The 14105-nt window shown below is 61.5% G+C and overlaps 1 protein-coding gene across 13 annotated transcripts in view; it reads left to right on the plus strand.

The window, feature by feature from the left end:
- ADGRB1 (adhesion G protein-coupled receptor B1) overlaps positions 1 to 14105 on the plus strand; it is a 97121-nt gene that overhangs the window by 16725 nt on the left and 66291 nt on the right. For 11 of the 13 annotated variants that reach the window (XM_055117036.2, XM_055117037.2, XM_055117033.2 and 8 more), the window contains exons 3-9: positions 9361 to 9522; positions 10492 to 10602; positions 11021 to 11185; positions 11324 to 11487; positions 12056 to 12230; positions 13193 to 13357; positions 13563 to 13664. In XM_055117036.2, the coding sequence (XP_054973011.2) occupies positions 9361 to 9522; positions 10492 to 10602; positions 11021 to 11185; positions 11324 to 11487; positions 12056 to 12230; positions 13193 to 13357; positions 13563 to 13664 (1044 nt within the window). Of the gene's footprint in view, positions 1 to 9360; positions 9523 to 10491; positions 10603 to 11020; positions 11186 to 11323; positions 11489 to 12055; positions 12231 to 13192; positions 13358 to 13562; positions 13665 to 14105 lie in introns of all 13 variants that reach the window. The other 2 variants (XM_055117043.3, XM_034966742.3) reach the window with 1 other exon arrangement.

Genomic DNA, 14105 nt, shown 5'->3' on the forward strand with positions numbered 1-14105 from the left:
CCATAGATCCCAGATAAGAAGCCTCTGTGAGGCCGTGAGTGGGGCTAGAGAGGGGCCAGAGGAAGGAAGCACAGGCGTGAGGCTCGGCCCAGCCCTCCAGTGGCCCGAGGAGGAGGGGGGCAGCGCCCCTGGGCAGTGGGGGGCCAGGAAGCCAAGTGGTCATGCTGTCTCAGGACAGGTGGGCACCTCAGCTGCGTCAGGTGCCGCCAGCGGCTGGGTGGGAGGGGCTGAGGACCAAGCCCCCACCAGGCAAAGTGGAGGTCACTGTGGCCTTGGTGAGGGCGGCTTCTGTGGTGTGGCAGGGATGAGTGTCAGGGGGACTGGGGAGAGAATGAAGTAGAGTATGGAGGGCTCTTTCAGGGAGTAGAGGTGGGGCGGTGGATGGTTTGGGAGGTGGGAGGCTGCAGGAGGACTGGGCCCAGTGGTCACAGGCACACCTGGCCGTGCATCTTGGTCTGCCACTCCTGGTCACTTCACCCCTCGAAGCCTTGGTTCCTTCCTTGGCAGAATACCAACTCCTTTGCAGAGCGTTTTCCTCCAATTGATGGGTCTCAGGGGCCCGGCCCAAGATTACACCCACTACTGAAGAGCTGGTCGTTAGCAGCATCAGGGGGCAGCAGCTCTGCCATTCCTAATAGTGCTCGGAACAGCGTGGAGCTTGTTGGAAAGAGCTGGGGGGACAGACGCATGTGACGCGTGGAGAGGCTGGGGCACTGTGTGACGTGGGTGTCGGAGGGAGCGCCGAGCTTCACTCCTCACTGGGCACCTACTGAGTGCAGGCACCCTATGGTGTAAGGTGGTCGGGCCTCCTGTGGAGATCCCACATTATCTTGGGAACCCAAGGGCCTTAGCAGGGCTTTGGGCAGAAGAGCCAGATGGTTGGGCTGTGAGTGCAGAAGAGATGTCAGCCCTGAGGGGAAGCCTGGGACGGGCTGGCAGCCGGTGCCGGCATTCAGGAGGGGACTGCCACTGGCCTGGTCAGGACGCAGCAGCAGCAGTGGGAGGGAAGAGGAGGGCCTTGGGGTGCAGCTGATGATCGACTTACTGATGAAAGGATGTGGACATGGGCAGGGAACCCCTCCCAGGTGTCCCACCAGAAATGAGGATGTCAGCTGAGTTGAGGAAGTGGGGCTGGGGGTTGCAGGGGAGAAGAAGATCTGGAGGTCAGAGTGGGACTTGAGTGTGAGCTGCCTGTGAGGCAGCCAGCTGGCAGTGTCATGTGAACCAGCAGCTCTGACACCTGGAGCACCAGGACAGGGCCAGGGTGGGGCAATGGATGCTTGAAAATAGCTTCTGAGCCACTTTTGCAGAGCCCCAGGGCCTGGGTTCAAATCCCAGCCTGACCTGGCTTGTCGTGTGTCCCTGGGCCAATTCCATCAGCTCTCTCATCCCCTCAGGCCCCTCGTCTTTAAAACAGGAAGGGTAAAAATATCTTGTTTCCTAGATTGCCCTGATGAATGAGAACTGGGGTGAAGTGTTTCTAAGCAGAAGCGATGTTGACGATGAAATATCAATATCCTCGCGTATTCTTAGGCAGGGAGACTCTAGAGGGCTCAGGGAGCAGAGACAGACTGGAGGCAGGGATATTCGAGCAGCTTGAGGTGTGCACGGAGATTCTGAGAAAGGGAATGTTTGGAGGTGGTGCTCAGAAAGAGGTGGGAGGATGTGTGTTCACGCATGCATTCATGCAAGTGTGTTGTGTGTGCATGTGGGTTCATGCATGTGTGTGTGCAAGTGTGGCATGTGCACATGTTTGCATGCATGGCATACGTGTGTGCATATGTGCTCATGCATATATGTGGTGTGGGTGCCCCCATGTAAGTATGGGTGCGTGTGTGTGTGTGTGCGCACGTGTGTGCAGTACATTACGCATGTGCGTGTGTGTGCCACATGCATGCACGGTGTGAATGTATGTATCGAGGCTGGGCTCTGTGCAGCGATTTTGACAGAACACAGGTAAAGGCTGTGGGGCAGGGGCCGTTGGTTTTGTGGAAAGACGGCTAGAGGGCATATTGACTCGGCTGCTGGCAACATGAAGCAGGGAGCTTGTCATCTTGTGCAGGATGGGGTGGAATGTCGTCTCCCAGGCCCAGAGACAGTTCGGACCCTAGTGCCCATGCTCTGTGCCCAGAAGGCCCTGATGCTTCCAGGACCACAGGAGCAAAAGTGATCTCAGTAGTAATAGTCATTTATTGAGTGTTTACTTTGTGCCAGAGGCACCTGCACGGGAGATAGACTCCTGTGGAGGCACGCTCTGCCTCAGGGCCTTCACACAGCTGTTCCCTCTGCCAGGAACAGTCTTCCCTAGAGACCCGCAGGGCTCCCGCCTTCCAGTCCTCACGCACATGTGACCTTTCATTGCAGGCTACCCTGACTGTCCTGTTGAAAATGGCAGCAGCTCTGGGCCCACTCTCTGACCCTTTATCCTGCCTCTGTCTCTGCACACATGTGTCACCTCTCAACACACTGCATAATTTCCCTTATTTGTTGTGTCCACTTCTGACTGTCCAGGCCAGGATGTAAGCAGCACAAAGCAGGCATTGCCAGTTCCCTGACGTGCCCCCCAACGTGTAGAACAGTACCTGGGAGCAGCAGGCACTCAGTCAGTCCACGTTGGAGAAAATCAGGCACAGACATGTTAAGGCAGCAGCCAGGGCCACACAGCTTGTAAGTGGCAGGCTGATGGCAGAGCCCCTTGACGCTGCCATCGAGTGGTAACACTAGGGCGTCTGCAGTGAGCTCTGCTCAGAGCTGTGCGTGTGTGCATGTGTGTGAATGTGTCTGCACATGTGCATGTGTGAATGTGTGCATGTGTATCTGTGAATGTGAATGTGTGTGCACGCATGCATGTGTGTGAATGTGTCTGCACGTGTGCATGTGCGAATGTGTGTGCATGTGCATGTGTATGAATGTGTGTACACGTGCAGGTGAGTGTGTGTGCGCGTGTGCATGTGTGAATGTAAATGTGTGTGTACATGCATGTGTGTGAATGTGGGAGTGTGTATGTGCACGTGCATGTGTGTGAATGGGAGTGTGTATGTGCACATGCATGTGTGTGAATGTGGGACTGTGTATGTGCACGTGCATGTGTGTGAATGGGAGTGTGTATGTGCACGTGCACGTGTGAATGTGTGCACGTGCGTGAATGTGAGTGTGTATGCACGTGCATGTGTGAATGTGTGTGTGCACGTGCATGTGTGTGCACGTGTGTGAATGTGTATATGCACGTGCGTGTGAATGCGACTGCGTGTGTGTGCACGTGCATGTGTGTGTGTGTGCACACATGCATGTGTGTGAATGTGTGTGTGCGTGTGCAGATGTGTGTGTGCATGTGTGTGAATGTGTGCACGTGCAGATGAGTGAATGTGTGTGTGCACGTGCATGTATGAATGTAAATGTGTGTGCACATGCATGTGTGTGAATGTGGGAGTGTGTATGTGCACGTGCATGTGTGAATGTGTGTGCACATGCATGTGTGAATGAGTGTGTGTATGCACGTGCATGTGTGTGCATGTGTGTGAATGTGTGTATATGCCCATGTGTGTGAATGCGAGTGCGTGTGTGTGCACGTGCGTGTGTGTGAATGTGTGCGTGCCTGTGTGTGAATGTGAGTGCATGCACATGCATGTGTGTGAATGAGTGCGTGTGTGAATGTATGCGTGTGTGTATGTCTCTGTGTGTGCACGTGCGTGTGCGTGGGGGGATGGGGTGGCATGAGGACCAGACAGGCAGGTGACCATTCAGAAGACACACAGCTGAGCGGAGGCAGAGTTGACCCCAGATCCTGCCAGCTGAGACCTGTGCCCAGGGAGCGTTGTGCCCTCGCTGTGGGCCCCAGGGACACTGGGACAGGCTTGTCCATCCGTCGATGTCCCTAGCAGGCAACACACAGCCAAGTGCAGGAGCAAGCAGGCAGCCCAGGCCAGCCCGTGGCCCATTTTCAGCCCTGCCCCCCGCACAGCCTGTCCAAGTGCCACATGGCCACGTCACGCGTCAGACTCTGCAAACACTCCTCAGGCCAAGCAACTGTTCCCCTCCACCTCGCGCTGCCCCACGCCCCACCGCCCCCCAGGCTGTCAGGCCCCTCTCCTGCCGGCTCTCTCTGGCCCTCATCACTTCCTCCCCACTGCCTCCCTTTGCATTTTTCCGCCTAGGGTGAGTGGGGCCATTTCTCTCAAGGGTTGTTTTAAATATTCATGTTTTAATTAAAGAATTTTATTGCACGAGCGACATGGAAGATCATGAAAAAGCAGCGTCCTGGGGCCTGGGAGCAAGTGTGTGTGTCCTCCTGTGTGTGTGTGTGTGTGTCCCTATGTGTCCCCGTGTGGTGTGTGTGGAGCCATTTTTTGCACAAGGAGGGACAGGGGAGCCACTCCTTTTGCACAAGGGCCAATTTAGTGTATGTGTCCCTGTGTGTGTGTCCCTCTGTGGTGTGTGTCCCTGTGTGTGTGTCCCTGCGTCCCTATGTGTGGTCTGTGTGCCTGTGTGTCCTTGAGTGTATATCCCTGTGTGTCCCTGTGTGCATCCTCTGTGTGCCCACAGGGAGTGGGTATGGGAGGCTGGGCTGGAACTGGGTGTGGAGTGTGAACCCACACATTCCGTTGGGCTCCTGGATCCTGCAGGGGTGTGGGAGGCTTACTGCTGGCCGAGGGGCTGTGACCGGCCACGGAGATGGGGTGACCTCCCCCTCCCTGCCCTGCCTCCAGGGTGAGTCAGGCTCAGCCCAGGCCCACCTGCCCAGTGACCCCACACTCACTCTCGAGGCTGTTGGAGACACAGGCTCAGCCCCAACCCCAGGAGCCCCGGAAGTCCTGGGAAGAGGCATCTGGAGGCCTGTCTGGGGTGTGCAGGGGCAGAGGGAGCGGCAAAGCCTGGGCTGGAATTTGGAGGGGAGTCAGGATTGGAGTGGAGTTTGGGACTCCAGGTAGTCTCACCGTGACAGGAAGCACCGAGGGGCTTGGGAAGGTGCCAAGGTCTCCACTGTCAGGGGTTTCTGGCTTGGACAGGGGAGCCACTCTTTTTGCACAAGGGCCAATTTAGAAAAATCTAGAAAACAAGAAAGCTTCAGTCCCCATCACAGACAACACCCATTTCAGATGGGGATGGCAGGATGGGGCCCCATGGGAATGATATGCTGGGCCCACCATGCCCTCAGCCCTTCACCTCCTCCGCTCAGAGCCAGAACGCACCCCACGCCCGCCTGGCTGCGAGAGAGGCTGAGAGTCAGGGCGCTGTGTTTTGGTTCCACTTCCCAGAAAGATGGGGAGAAAGGACGTGGAGCTGGCAGCAGACAACCGGGGTCAGGGCCCGGGCGGCGGGCAGAGACTTGTCCAAGGTCTCCGGGATGGGCCCTGGGCTTTCAGGCTTGTAAACAGGGCACCATTCTCAGGCCAAGGAGCACCTGCCTGATCAAGAAAAGGAAGCAACAAGACTCGGCCAGCTCAGGGAGCCTCAGTTTCCCTCCTGAGAGTTGGAGACGGGACAGTACCTGCTAGCAGGGCCTACGTGAGGCTTTAAGGAGATGGAGGCTTGACAGGTTTCGGGGAGCCCCGCTGCCCCAAGAGGCTCCTCGCTCTTAGCTCACCTGGGAAGTGGCCTGCCGGATGGTGGGCTCAGCTTCTCAGCCCCATCCTGAGATCTGCTGGTGCCCGCCTCTGTGGCGGGAGGAAGGGGGACCAGCCACTTGGGCACCGCCAGTAGGAGCGGCTGGCAGCAGGTGGGCTAAGTCAGGCCACCGGGCGCCCCATCCGCCCTCCGGGGCCCTCCCTTCCACGTCCGTGCAGGGGGCCCTGGTCTAGGTCTCAGAGGAGTCTGGTGCCCCAAGACAGACCCTAACTTGGAGCCTGGGCTGGAGGTGGGGTCATCCCTCGGGCACGCTGTGGGTGCCTGGGACCTGGTGGCAGAGCAGGGCGGGAATGGCAGAACTGACCCTCCAGCCCCGATGCTGCCCGACCTGCTGGACTCGGGAGACCTCTGCTGGCGACAGACAGAAGTGCACAGCTCTCCTCCAGGGAACAGCCCGGAAGCTAGGGAGGCCCAGCTGGAGGGAGGGACGCCCCCTGTGCTCCCCCGCACCCCCATCCCAGCCAAGTCGGGGTGCGGGCTGTGGGGAGCTCACAGCCTCCAGTCTGGGGCGCCAGGGTGGGAAGGACACCAGGAGGCCTCTCACCAAGCACCCTCTCCCCTGGGTGGCCAGGCTGCCTGGGGCCGTTAATTGGCTCTATTCATCCCCTTAATGAGATGGAAATGAGGCTTCCAGACAGAGCCGGCATTGAGTGGGGGAAGAAAGGCGGTTTCTTTCCGGTCCTGGAGGGGCAGCCCACCCCCCAGCCTGCTTGCTGCTCCTCTGCTGCCCCTCACTGTCCACCCAGCTCAGACACACTGTGGCCACCCAGCGAAGGGTGGCTTGAACACCTCTGCACCCTGCACTGCGGACCCCAGGGGCTCCATCCTGGCATTGATACATTCACTAGACAAACATTTACTGAGTGTCAGCTAAGTGAGGGGACACACATCAAAAACAAAACAAGAATAAAAATAGCAGCTACCATTTTCTCAGTGTTCATTAGTAGCAGGAGTGTGACCAAGATGGGGGATCAGTCTGTGGCTGGGATCAGGGCTCAGTATGTAACAGGATCAGGAATTCTGTGCCCAGGATCAGAGGTCAGTCTGTGATAAGGATCAAGGCTCAATATGTGACCAGGGTCAGGAATCAGTGTGTGACTAGAATCGAGACTCAGTATGCGTCCAGGGTCAGCTTGTGACCTGGATCAGGGCTCAGCATGGGTCCAAAGTCAGGGTTCAGTATGTGACCAGGGTCAGGCTTGGTTTGTGGGGGCAGGGTGATCCATCCTCTGGGCCAGTGTCCCGCCCCTCCGAAGCCTCTCCTGATGTGCCCCCGCCCTTTCTCCCCCTACCACATCCTCACCACCTGGGTCACCAAGGTAACCAGCCCTGAAATGAGTGGGTGTTTTGGCAGCTGAGGCCTAACCTGGGTCTATCCTGAAAGGCTGCATGCTGCAGCAGTTGCCATGGGAACCGAGTGGCATCCTCCGATGAGCCTGGCTTGGACACCCTCTGTCTCCCGCCCACTGCCAGTTTCCACGTCACTCAGGCTTCCGCGTGGGGGCTGGGCTGGGACGGCGAGGGGGGTGCCGCAGGACGTGCCACCCTGACCCATTGTCAGGCCCACCTCTTAGGACCCCGTCTGTGCCTTTGCCTCAGAATCGGGGTGGTGGGATGCCTTCAGCAGATGAGACCACTGAGGCCCGGAGCACCTGGGCCCCATACAGTCCTGGCAGGAGGCCTTAGTCTGGGGGATGGGGGCGTTTGGAATCTGACCACCAGTTCAAGTCCAGGTTCCTCTCCTTGTCCTGAGTTAGGGCATGTGACAGGGCAGCCACGAAGGGCCTGTCACCTGTTCCTGTGCTGTGGGCAGGTGCCACCCTGTCCCGCCCTTGTGCCCTGGAGGCCGTGCTGAGTCCCCCACCTCCCCTGGCATGGCACGGGCTAAGCACGCTATGGAGGAGGCAGCTCAACTGCTGTGCACCCTCAGCCAGGTGCTCTCCTCTCTGGGACCTGTGGGAGTATGGCTCTGTGAGTGAAGGAAGAGGGTTCTGCAGCAGGTGTGGGGGCCTGGAAGACTCCTCCCACCCTATGGACCCCACCAGGGAGAATGAGGCCTCCCACAGCTGTGGTGGGTCAAGTCCCTCTCCTGGGTCTCATCCCCATGCCCCTGGCACCCCCTGCTGGCCATTCCTGGCATAGGTGTGGGGAAGTGGGGCAGGGTGGGGGGCACTCTGGCTGGACACTGAGTTTGCTGAAAATCAAAGTGGGGCCCCAGGAGTCAACTCTGACCCAAGTGACAATGCCACACACTGTCCTCTCCACATCCTTTTTTGCTGTTTGACTTCCCACTGGTCAGTCCTGGGAGGTCAGCCATTATCCTCATGTTGTAAATGATGGGAGTGAGGCCAGTGGGTGGTGGGGCCACTGGGGGAATCTGGCGGCTGGAGCTACCCTGGGGTCTCCTGCAGTCCACACTCCCACTGAGGGAGGCAGGGCCCCTTTCCTGAGGCTCCAAGAGGCCGTGGGGCCCTTCTGGTGGGTCGGGGTGGCCTGTGCTTGGCCTGATTGCTGCCCCTGGGGCCTCCCCTGCTGTACCTGGGATCGAGCTGCTGGATCCCCAGTGTTCCCCAGTGGCAGCGGCCCCAGCTCCATGGTGGGTCCCCTCGTGGTGGCCGCCAGCTGTCTCCTCGCCACCATAGCCAGGAGCAGCACTTGGCAAGGGCTGCATGCCCTTTCCAAGTCGCCCGACCCTGCTGCACAGGGTGTACATGAGCCCAGAGTGCTGGGCAGGAGGCCCAAGCGGGAGGCCTGGACGCGGCAGCCCCTTCCCGGCCCCCTGGTGCTGCTGCCCCTCTCTGGCCCACAGATGGCAGTGGCCCTCTCCTGCTTTGTGCTCCTCCATGGCTACCCAGTGCTCCAGGACCATGGGCACTCCAAGCAGCCCAAAGTGTTTTTGGCAGCACGAGGACCCCCCGGGAGCAGAGACTCCTGGGGTGTGAGGTCTGGTTTGCTAGGGGAACACAGGTCCATGAAGGCCGCGGGGACTGTCGGGGCAGGGATGGAGAAAGACTCACTAGAGAAGCTGAACAGAGTGGCTGGGGTCAGGGCAGGGGCGTGGCGGGGAGGCGCCTGCAGGCATTTTTCCCAGGCTCCCTCCTCGGGTGGCCAGCTGGCCAGGTCCAGGGCAGGCTCAGTCAGGCTGTGCCCTGGGTTCGAGGCCCTGGTTGGACACCAGGTGTGAGGCCTTGGTCACCACTGGTATACCTGCGTGGGGTGAAGAAGCGGCTCCAGGTCACAGCTGGGGTGTGAAATGTGGAGCCCTGGTGATGAGAGTGGTGACCCTCCGCTGAGCCCATGAGGAAACTGAGGCTCTTATGAGCAGGGCCTGGCCAGAAACTGGATGGAGCCTGGAGAGGGCTTCCAGGCGTGCCAGGAACGAGAGCCTTGGAGGCCAGGCCCCTCTACCCTCTGCTTACCATCAGGACGCTGTGCTGTGAGGCAGCCCTCTGGTGGGCGGAGGTCGTCATCCCTTCATCATCCTGGCAGCAAACCTGCCCAGTGGCGGCTGGCACACGGGGACCCTTCAGGCTCAGACGTGACCTGAGCTCTCCACAGGGGGCCCGGGAGCTGGATAGACACCAGACCCCCAGGTCCTCCCAGGCCAGGCCTTCCCCGGCACTGCGGCCCCTCCCCACCCGGGCCGGCCTCGGCGGGCTTAGCACCCCCATGACTTACCCGTCCAGGCCACAAGCCCCTGCCCTGCCCTGATCCCCGCCCTCTGGTTTCCCCCAGGCGGCTGGAAGCTGTGGTCCCTGTGGGGCGAATGCACGCGGGACTGCGGGGGAGGCCTCCAGACGCGGACGCGCACCTGCCTGCCCGCGCCGGGTGTGGAGGGCGGCGGCTGCGAGGGGGTGCTGGAGGAGGGTCGCCAGTGCAACCGCGAGGCCTGCGGCCGTGAGTGCGGGCGGGGCGGGGCGGAGCCGGAGCCCTGGAGAGGCGGGGCCTGTGAGGGAGGAGAGGGGGGTGGGGCCCTGGAGAGGAGGGGCCCGTGGGGGCGGGGCGGGGCCTCGAGCAGAAGCGGCCGGTGGAGGGAGGGGCTTGGGGGCGGGACCAGGTAGGGGCGGGGCCTGGGCCTGGGCCTGGCAGACGCTGGGCGGGGCCTGCAGGAAGAGTGAATAGGATGGGTCTGGGCTCTGAGAAGCAGGACCTAAACTCGGGGCTGGCCCGTGGGAGTGGGGGCTGGCCCGTGGGAGTGGGGCCTAGCCGGGGGAGCAGAGGTGAGGGCCCCGAAGAGGGTGGTGCTTGGGGCTGGGTGGGACTAGTTGGGGCTTTCTTCCAGTTTGTGGATCGGGGTTTTTGGAGGGTGCGCGGAAGGCTGGCTGTGGGACCTCTGGCCAAGCCAGCCCGCCTGCCCCAGCCGGATACTGCCTCCAGAATGTATTTCTGTAATAAGGCTCTCTAATGACCCCATGCATTTTTTAGCTGCTTCCATGAAGTTAAATCACGTTGTAATGAGACTGTCATTGTTTGGGCTGTTTTTTCCTTGGTGAACTTTCCTGGGGAGAAGAGCTCCTCTCAGGAGCCTGGGGAGGGCCCCGGGGCATCGGCTGGGCTGCGGGAGGGAGGCAGGGGGCTGTTGGGGTGCCAGGCACGGGAGAGCAGCCGTCCTGCAGGTGAACGCTGGCCTGTGGGCGGTGGAGGCAGTGAGGGAGGTGGCGCGGGGTATGGGAGACAGGACCCACAGGAAGGGTCCCCTGGTGACCAGATGAGGGCTGGTGCCAGGCTGGGCACTCTGGTCCCTGGCTCCCAGCTGCCCAGTGGAGCCAGGTGGCCCAGTGCTGCCGAACTCAGAGCACTGTGGCCACAGAGAGAGAGGACGGGGGCAAAGAACCGCTCCTGTGCTGACCTGAGCCCGTCCTGCAGCCGCTGGGCGTACCAGCTCCCGGAGCCAGTCCCTGCGGTCCACAGATGCCCGGCGGCGTGAGGAGCTGGGGGACGAGCTGCAGCAGTTTGGGTTCCCAGCCCCCCAGACCGGTGAGCTGGCGGGAGGGGGGTGGGTGGGACTAGGGCTTTGGGAAAATACTGTAAGTTATCAATTGCAGCTAGTTATGGGTAGTAACTTGAATAACATGCCATAACTAGACTAAACCCTTAGGTGCAGGGCTCTTGTCTCCTGACTGCCTGGCATTAGGGGAACTGGTGTGAGGTGAAGAAACCTGTCCCTGGCCAGACCCCAGAGGCCCAGGGATGGCACAGGCCGGCCCTCAGGGCTCCCAGCCTTGTAGGGGAAATGGCCAGTTCTTGAGATCAGCCTGGTTTGAAGGCCCGGGGGCTCTGCCCCAGCCCCGCTGCCTGCTCCCCAGCAGGGCAGCCCTCCTGCTGCGGGGTCTGGCCCCGGTCTGACTGCAGCCCCATGGGCGGCAGGCCTGTGACGCTGTAGTGGGGCCTGCAGGTGACCCAGCAGCCGAGGAGTGGTCCCCGTGGAGCGTGTGCTCCAGCACCTGCGGCGAGGGCTGGCAGACCCGCACGCGCTTCTGCGTGTCCTCCTCCTACAGCACGCAGTGCAGCGGACCCCTGCGCGAGCAGCGGCTGTGCAACAACTCTGCCGTGTGCCCAGGTGGGTGGGACCTTGGGCTGGGGCAGCGGACGGCCAGGGCAGCGGGGGGCCGAGGCAGCGGACTGCCAGGGCAGCGGGGGGCCAGGGCAGCGGGGGCGGTGGCCGCAGTGGGCAGCAGCACCTTCCGTCCCTCTGCAGTGCATGGTGCCTGGGATGAGTGGTCGCCCTGGAGCCTCTGCTCCAGCACCTGTGGCCGTGGCTTTCGGGATCGCACGCGCACCTGCAGGCCCCCCCAGTTTGGGGGCAACCCCTGTGAGGGCCCTGAGAAGCAAACCAAGTTCTGCAACATTGCCCTGTGCCCTGGTAGGTGAGAGGGAGGGCGTAGGGGCAGGGAGGAAGGGAAGAAAGGGGAGGTCACAGTGGGCCACTGGCCAGGCCCAGGAGCCCAGCTTTGCCCACTCCAGACCCACCTCAGGGTGCTCAGAGGTTGGAACCTCAGACTGGGTTTAGGAAGCAGACTGAGGTGTGACCTTGGGGCATTTCCCACCCATATCCCAGGCTGGGTGTGGGGTGGTGGCCTCTAGGGTTTTCTCACCCATATCCCAGGCTGGATGTTCACGCCATGTCCCAGGCTGGGTGTGGGTGGGTGGCCCCCAGGGTTTACTCACCCATGTCCCAGCCAGGGTGTTCACACCCATGTCACAGGCTGGGTGTGGGGTGGTGGCCCCCAGGGTTTACTCACCCGTGTCCCAGCCTGGGTGTTCTCACCCATGTCACAGGCTGGCCGTGGGTGGTGGCCCCCAGGGTGTTCTCACCTATGTCCCAGGCTGGGTGTGGGGCGGTAGCACCCAGGGTGCTCACACCCACATTCCAAGCCAGGCATTGGGGTGCCGGGTGTTCACGCCCACTTTGTGTCTCCTTCCTCCCCCGGGCCGGGCAGTGGATGGAAACTGGAACGAGTGGTCGAGCTGGAGCGCCTGCTCCGCCAGCTGCTCCCAGGGCCGACAGCAGCGCACGCGTGAATGCAACGGGCCTTCCTACGGGGGTGCGGAGTGCCAGGGCCACTGGGTGGAGACCCGAGACTGCTTCCTGCAGCAGTGCCCAGGTCAGGGGTGCGCCGGGCTGGGGTCGGGGGGCACCTAACAAGCAGGAGCCTCTAGGAAGGGGACAGGCCCCGCAGCGGGTGGGGGTAACCATGGGCCCCGGCATGTGACTGAGGAGGGAGTGGGGTGCACAGTGGGGTCTGGGGTGGCTGTGGGGGAAACGGGGCATGGGGTGGCTGCAGGGTGAGTGAGGTGCACTGTGGGGTGTGGGGTGGCCATGAGGAGAGTGGGGCATGGGGTGGCCATGGGGAGAGGAGTGGGGTGCACAGTGGGACTTGGGGTGTCCATGGGGAAGTGGAGGGTGGGGTGGCCGTGGGGTAGCGGGGTGCACAGTGGGACTTGGGGTGTCTGTGGGGGAAGTTGAGTGTGGCCATGGGGTAGCGGGGTGCACAGTGGGACTTGGGGTGTCTGTGGAGAAGTGGAGTGTGGGGTGACTGTGGAGTAGTGGGGTGCACAGTGGGACTTGGGGTGTCCATGGGGAAGTGGAGTGTGGGGTGGCCATGGAGTAGTGGGGTGCACAGTGGGACTTGGGGTATCCATGGGGAAGTGGAGTGTGGGGTGGCCATGGATTAGTGGAGTGCACAGTGGGACTTGGGGTGTCTGTGGAGAAGCAGAGTGTGGGGTGGCCGTGGAGTAGCGGGGTGCACAGTGGGACTTGGGGTGTCTGTGGGGAAGTGGAGTGTGGGGTGGCCGTGGGGTAGTGGGGTGCACAGTGAGGTGTGGAGGGTGGTGGGGTTGGCTGCATGTGGGGTGTTTGCTTTATTTTGTATCAGGCTGATGACTGGTTTCTCCTCTCCTGGTCTGAATTTCCCTTCTTTGACCTCCTGCCCCACATCCCTGGGTCCCTATGTTTCACTGCCGCATGGCTCTGTGTGGGTCCCTGTCTTTGTGTCCTCCTGTCACTGTGGCTCCTGGACCCTGCCCTCCTTGTCGCCTGTGCCCTGTGTCTGGCCACGCCCTGCAGTGGATGGCAAGTGGCAGGCCTGGGCGTCATGGGGCAGTTGCAGCGTCACGTGTGGGGCTGGCAGCCAGCGACGGGAGCGTGTCTGCTCTGGGCCCTTCTTCGGGGGAGCAGCCTGCCAGGGCCCCCAGGATGAGTACCGGCAGTGCGGCACCCAGCGGTGTCCCGGTGAGGCCCCTTCCACCTGGACTGGGCTCTGGGGAGGGCTGATGGCGATCGGGCGGGCTCGGGCTCAGCTGTCACCCACGTGGTGTGTTGGGGGCTCCCGTCCTGTCCTCATAATGATGCCTGCTCCAGGCGCCTTGCACCTTCCAGAGCCAGCTGCCGGCTCTCAGTACCCCTTCCTGAACCCCTGTCCCGGGCCCCTTGGCAGAGCCCCATGAGATCTGTGATGAGGACAACTTCGGTGCTGTGATCTGGAAGGAGACCCCAGCGGGAGAGGTGGCTGCCGTCCGGTGTCCCCGCAACGCCACAGGTGAGGGCTGGAGAGCACGTGGTGTATGGGGGCTCCCGTCCTGTCCTCACGGTGATGCCCACGCTGAGGTGCTGTTGGCACTGGGAGGCAGCCCAGACACGGAGCCCAGACAGCCTGCGTGTGCTGGCGCAGGGTGGTGGGGCCGCGAGCCCAGGGCACCGTGTGAGAACTCTGTGGCAGCTGCTGTTCTGAGCACTCGCTAGGGGCTGGCACCCATGCTCAGCCCTAACGCAAGATGTCCACGGAGTCTAAGCAACCCAAGAAGCCGCCACCATTTACAGCTGGGAAACTGAGGCACAGGGAAGTGAATGCCCTTGCCCGGGGCTTGCGGGGACAGGAAGAGGAGGTCTCCGTTGAATGCCAGCCTCAAGGAGAAAGCAGGGCTCCACGGGGAAGGGCTCACTGCACCAGGGGCAGGCCTCCTTGGCTCCTCCTTTTTGA

Source organism: Pan paniscus, chromosome 7 (genome assembly GCF_029289425.2).
Source record: "Pan paniscus chromosome 7, NHGRI_mPanPan1-v2.0_pri, whole genome shotgun sequence".
In the NCBI taxonomy this organism is placed as follows: domain Eukaryota; kingdom Metazoa; phylum Chordata; class Mammalia; order Primates; family Hominidae; genus Pan; species Pan paniscus.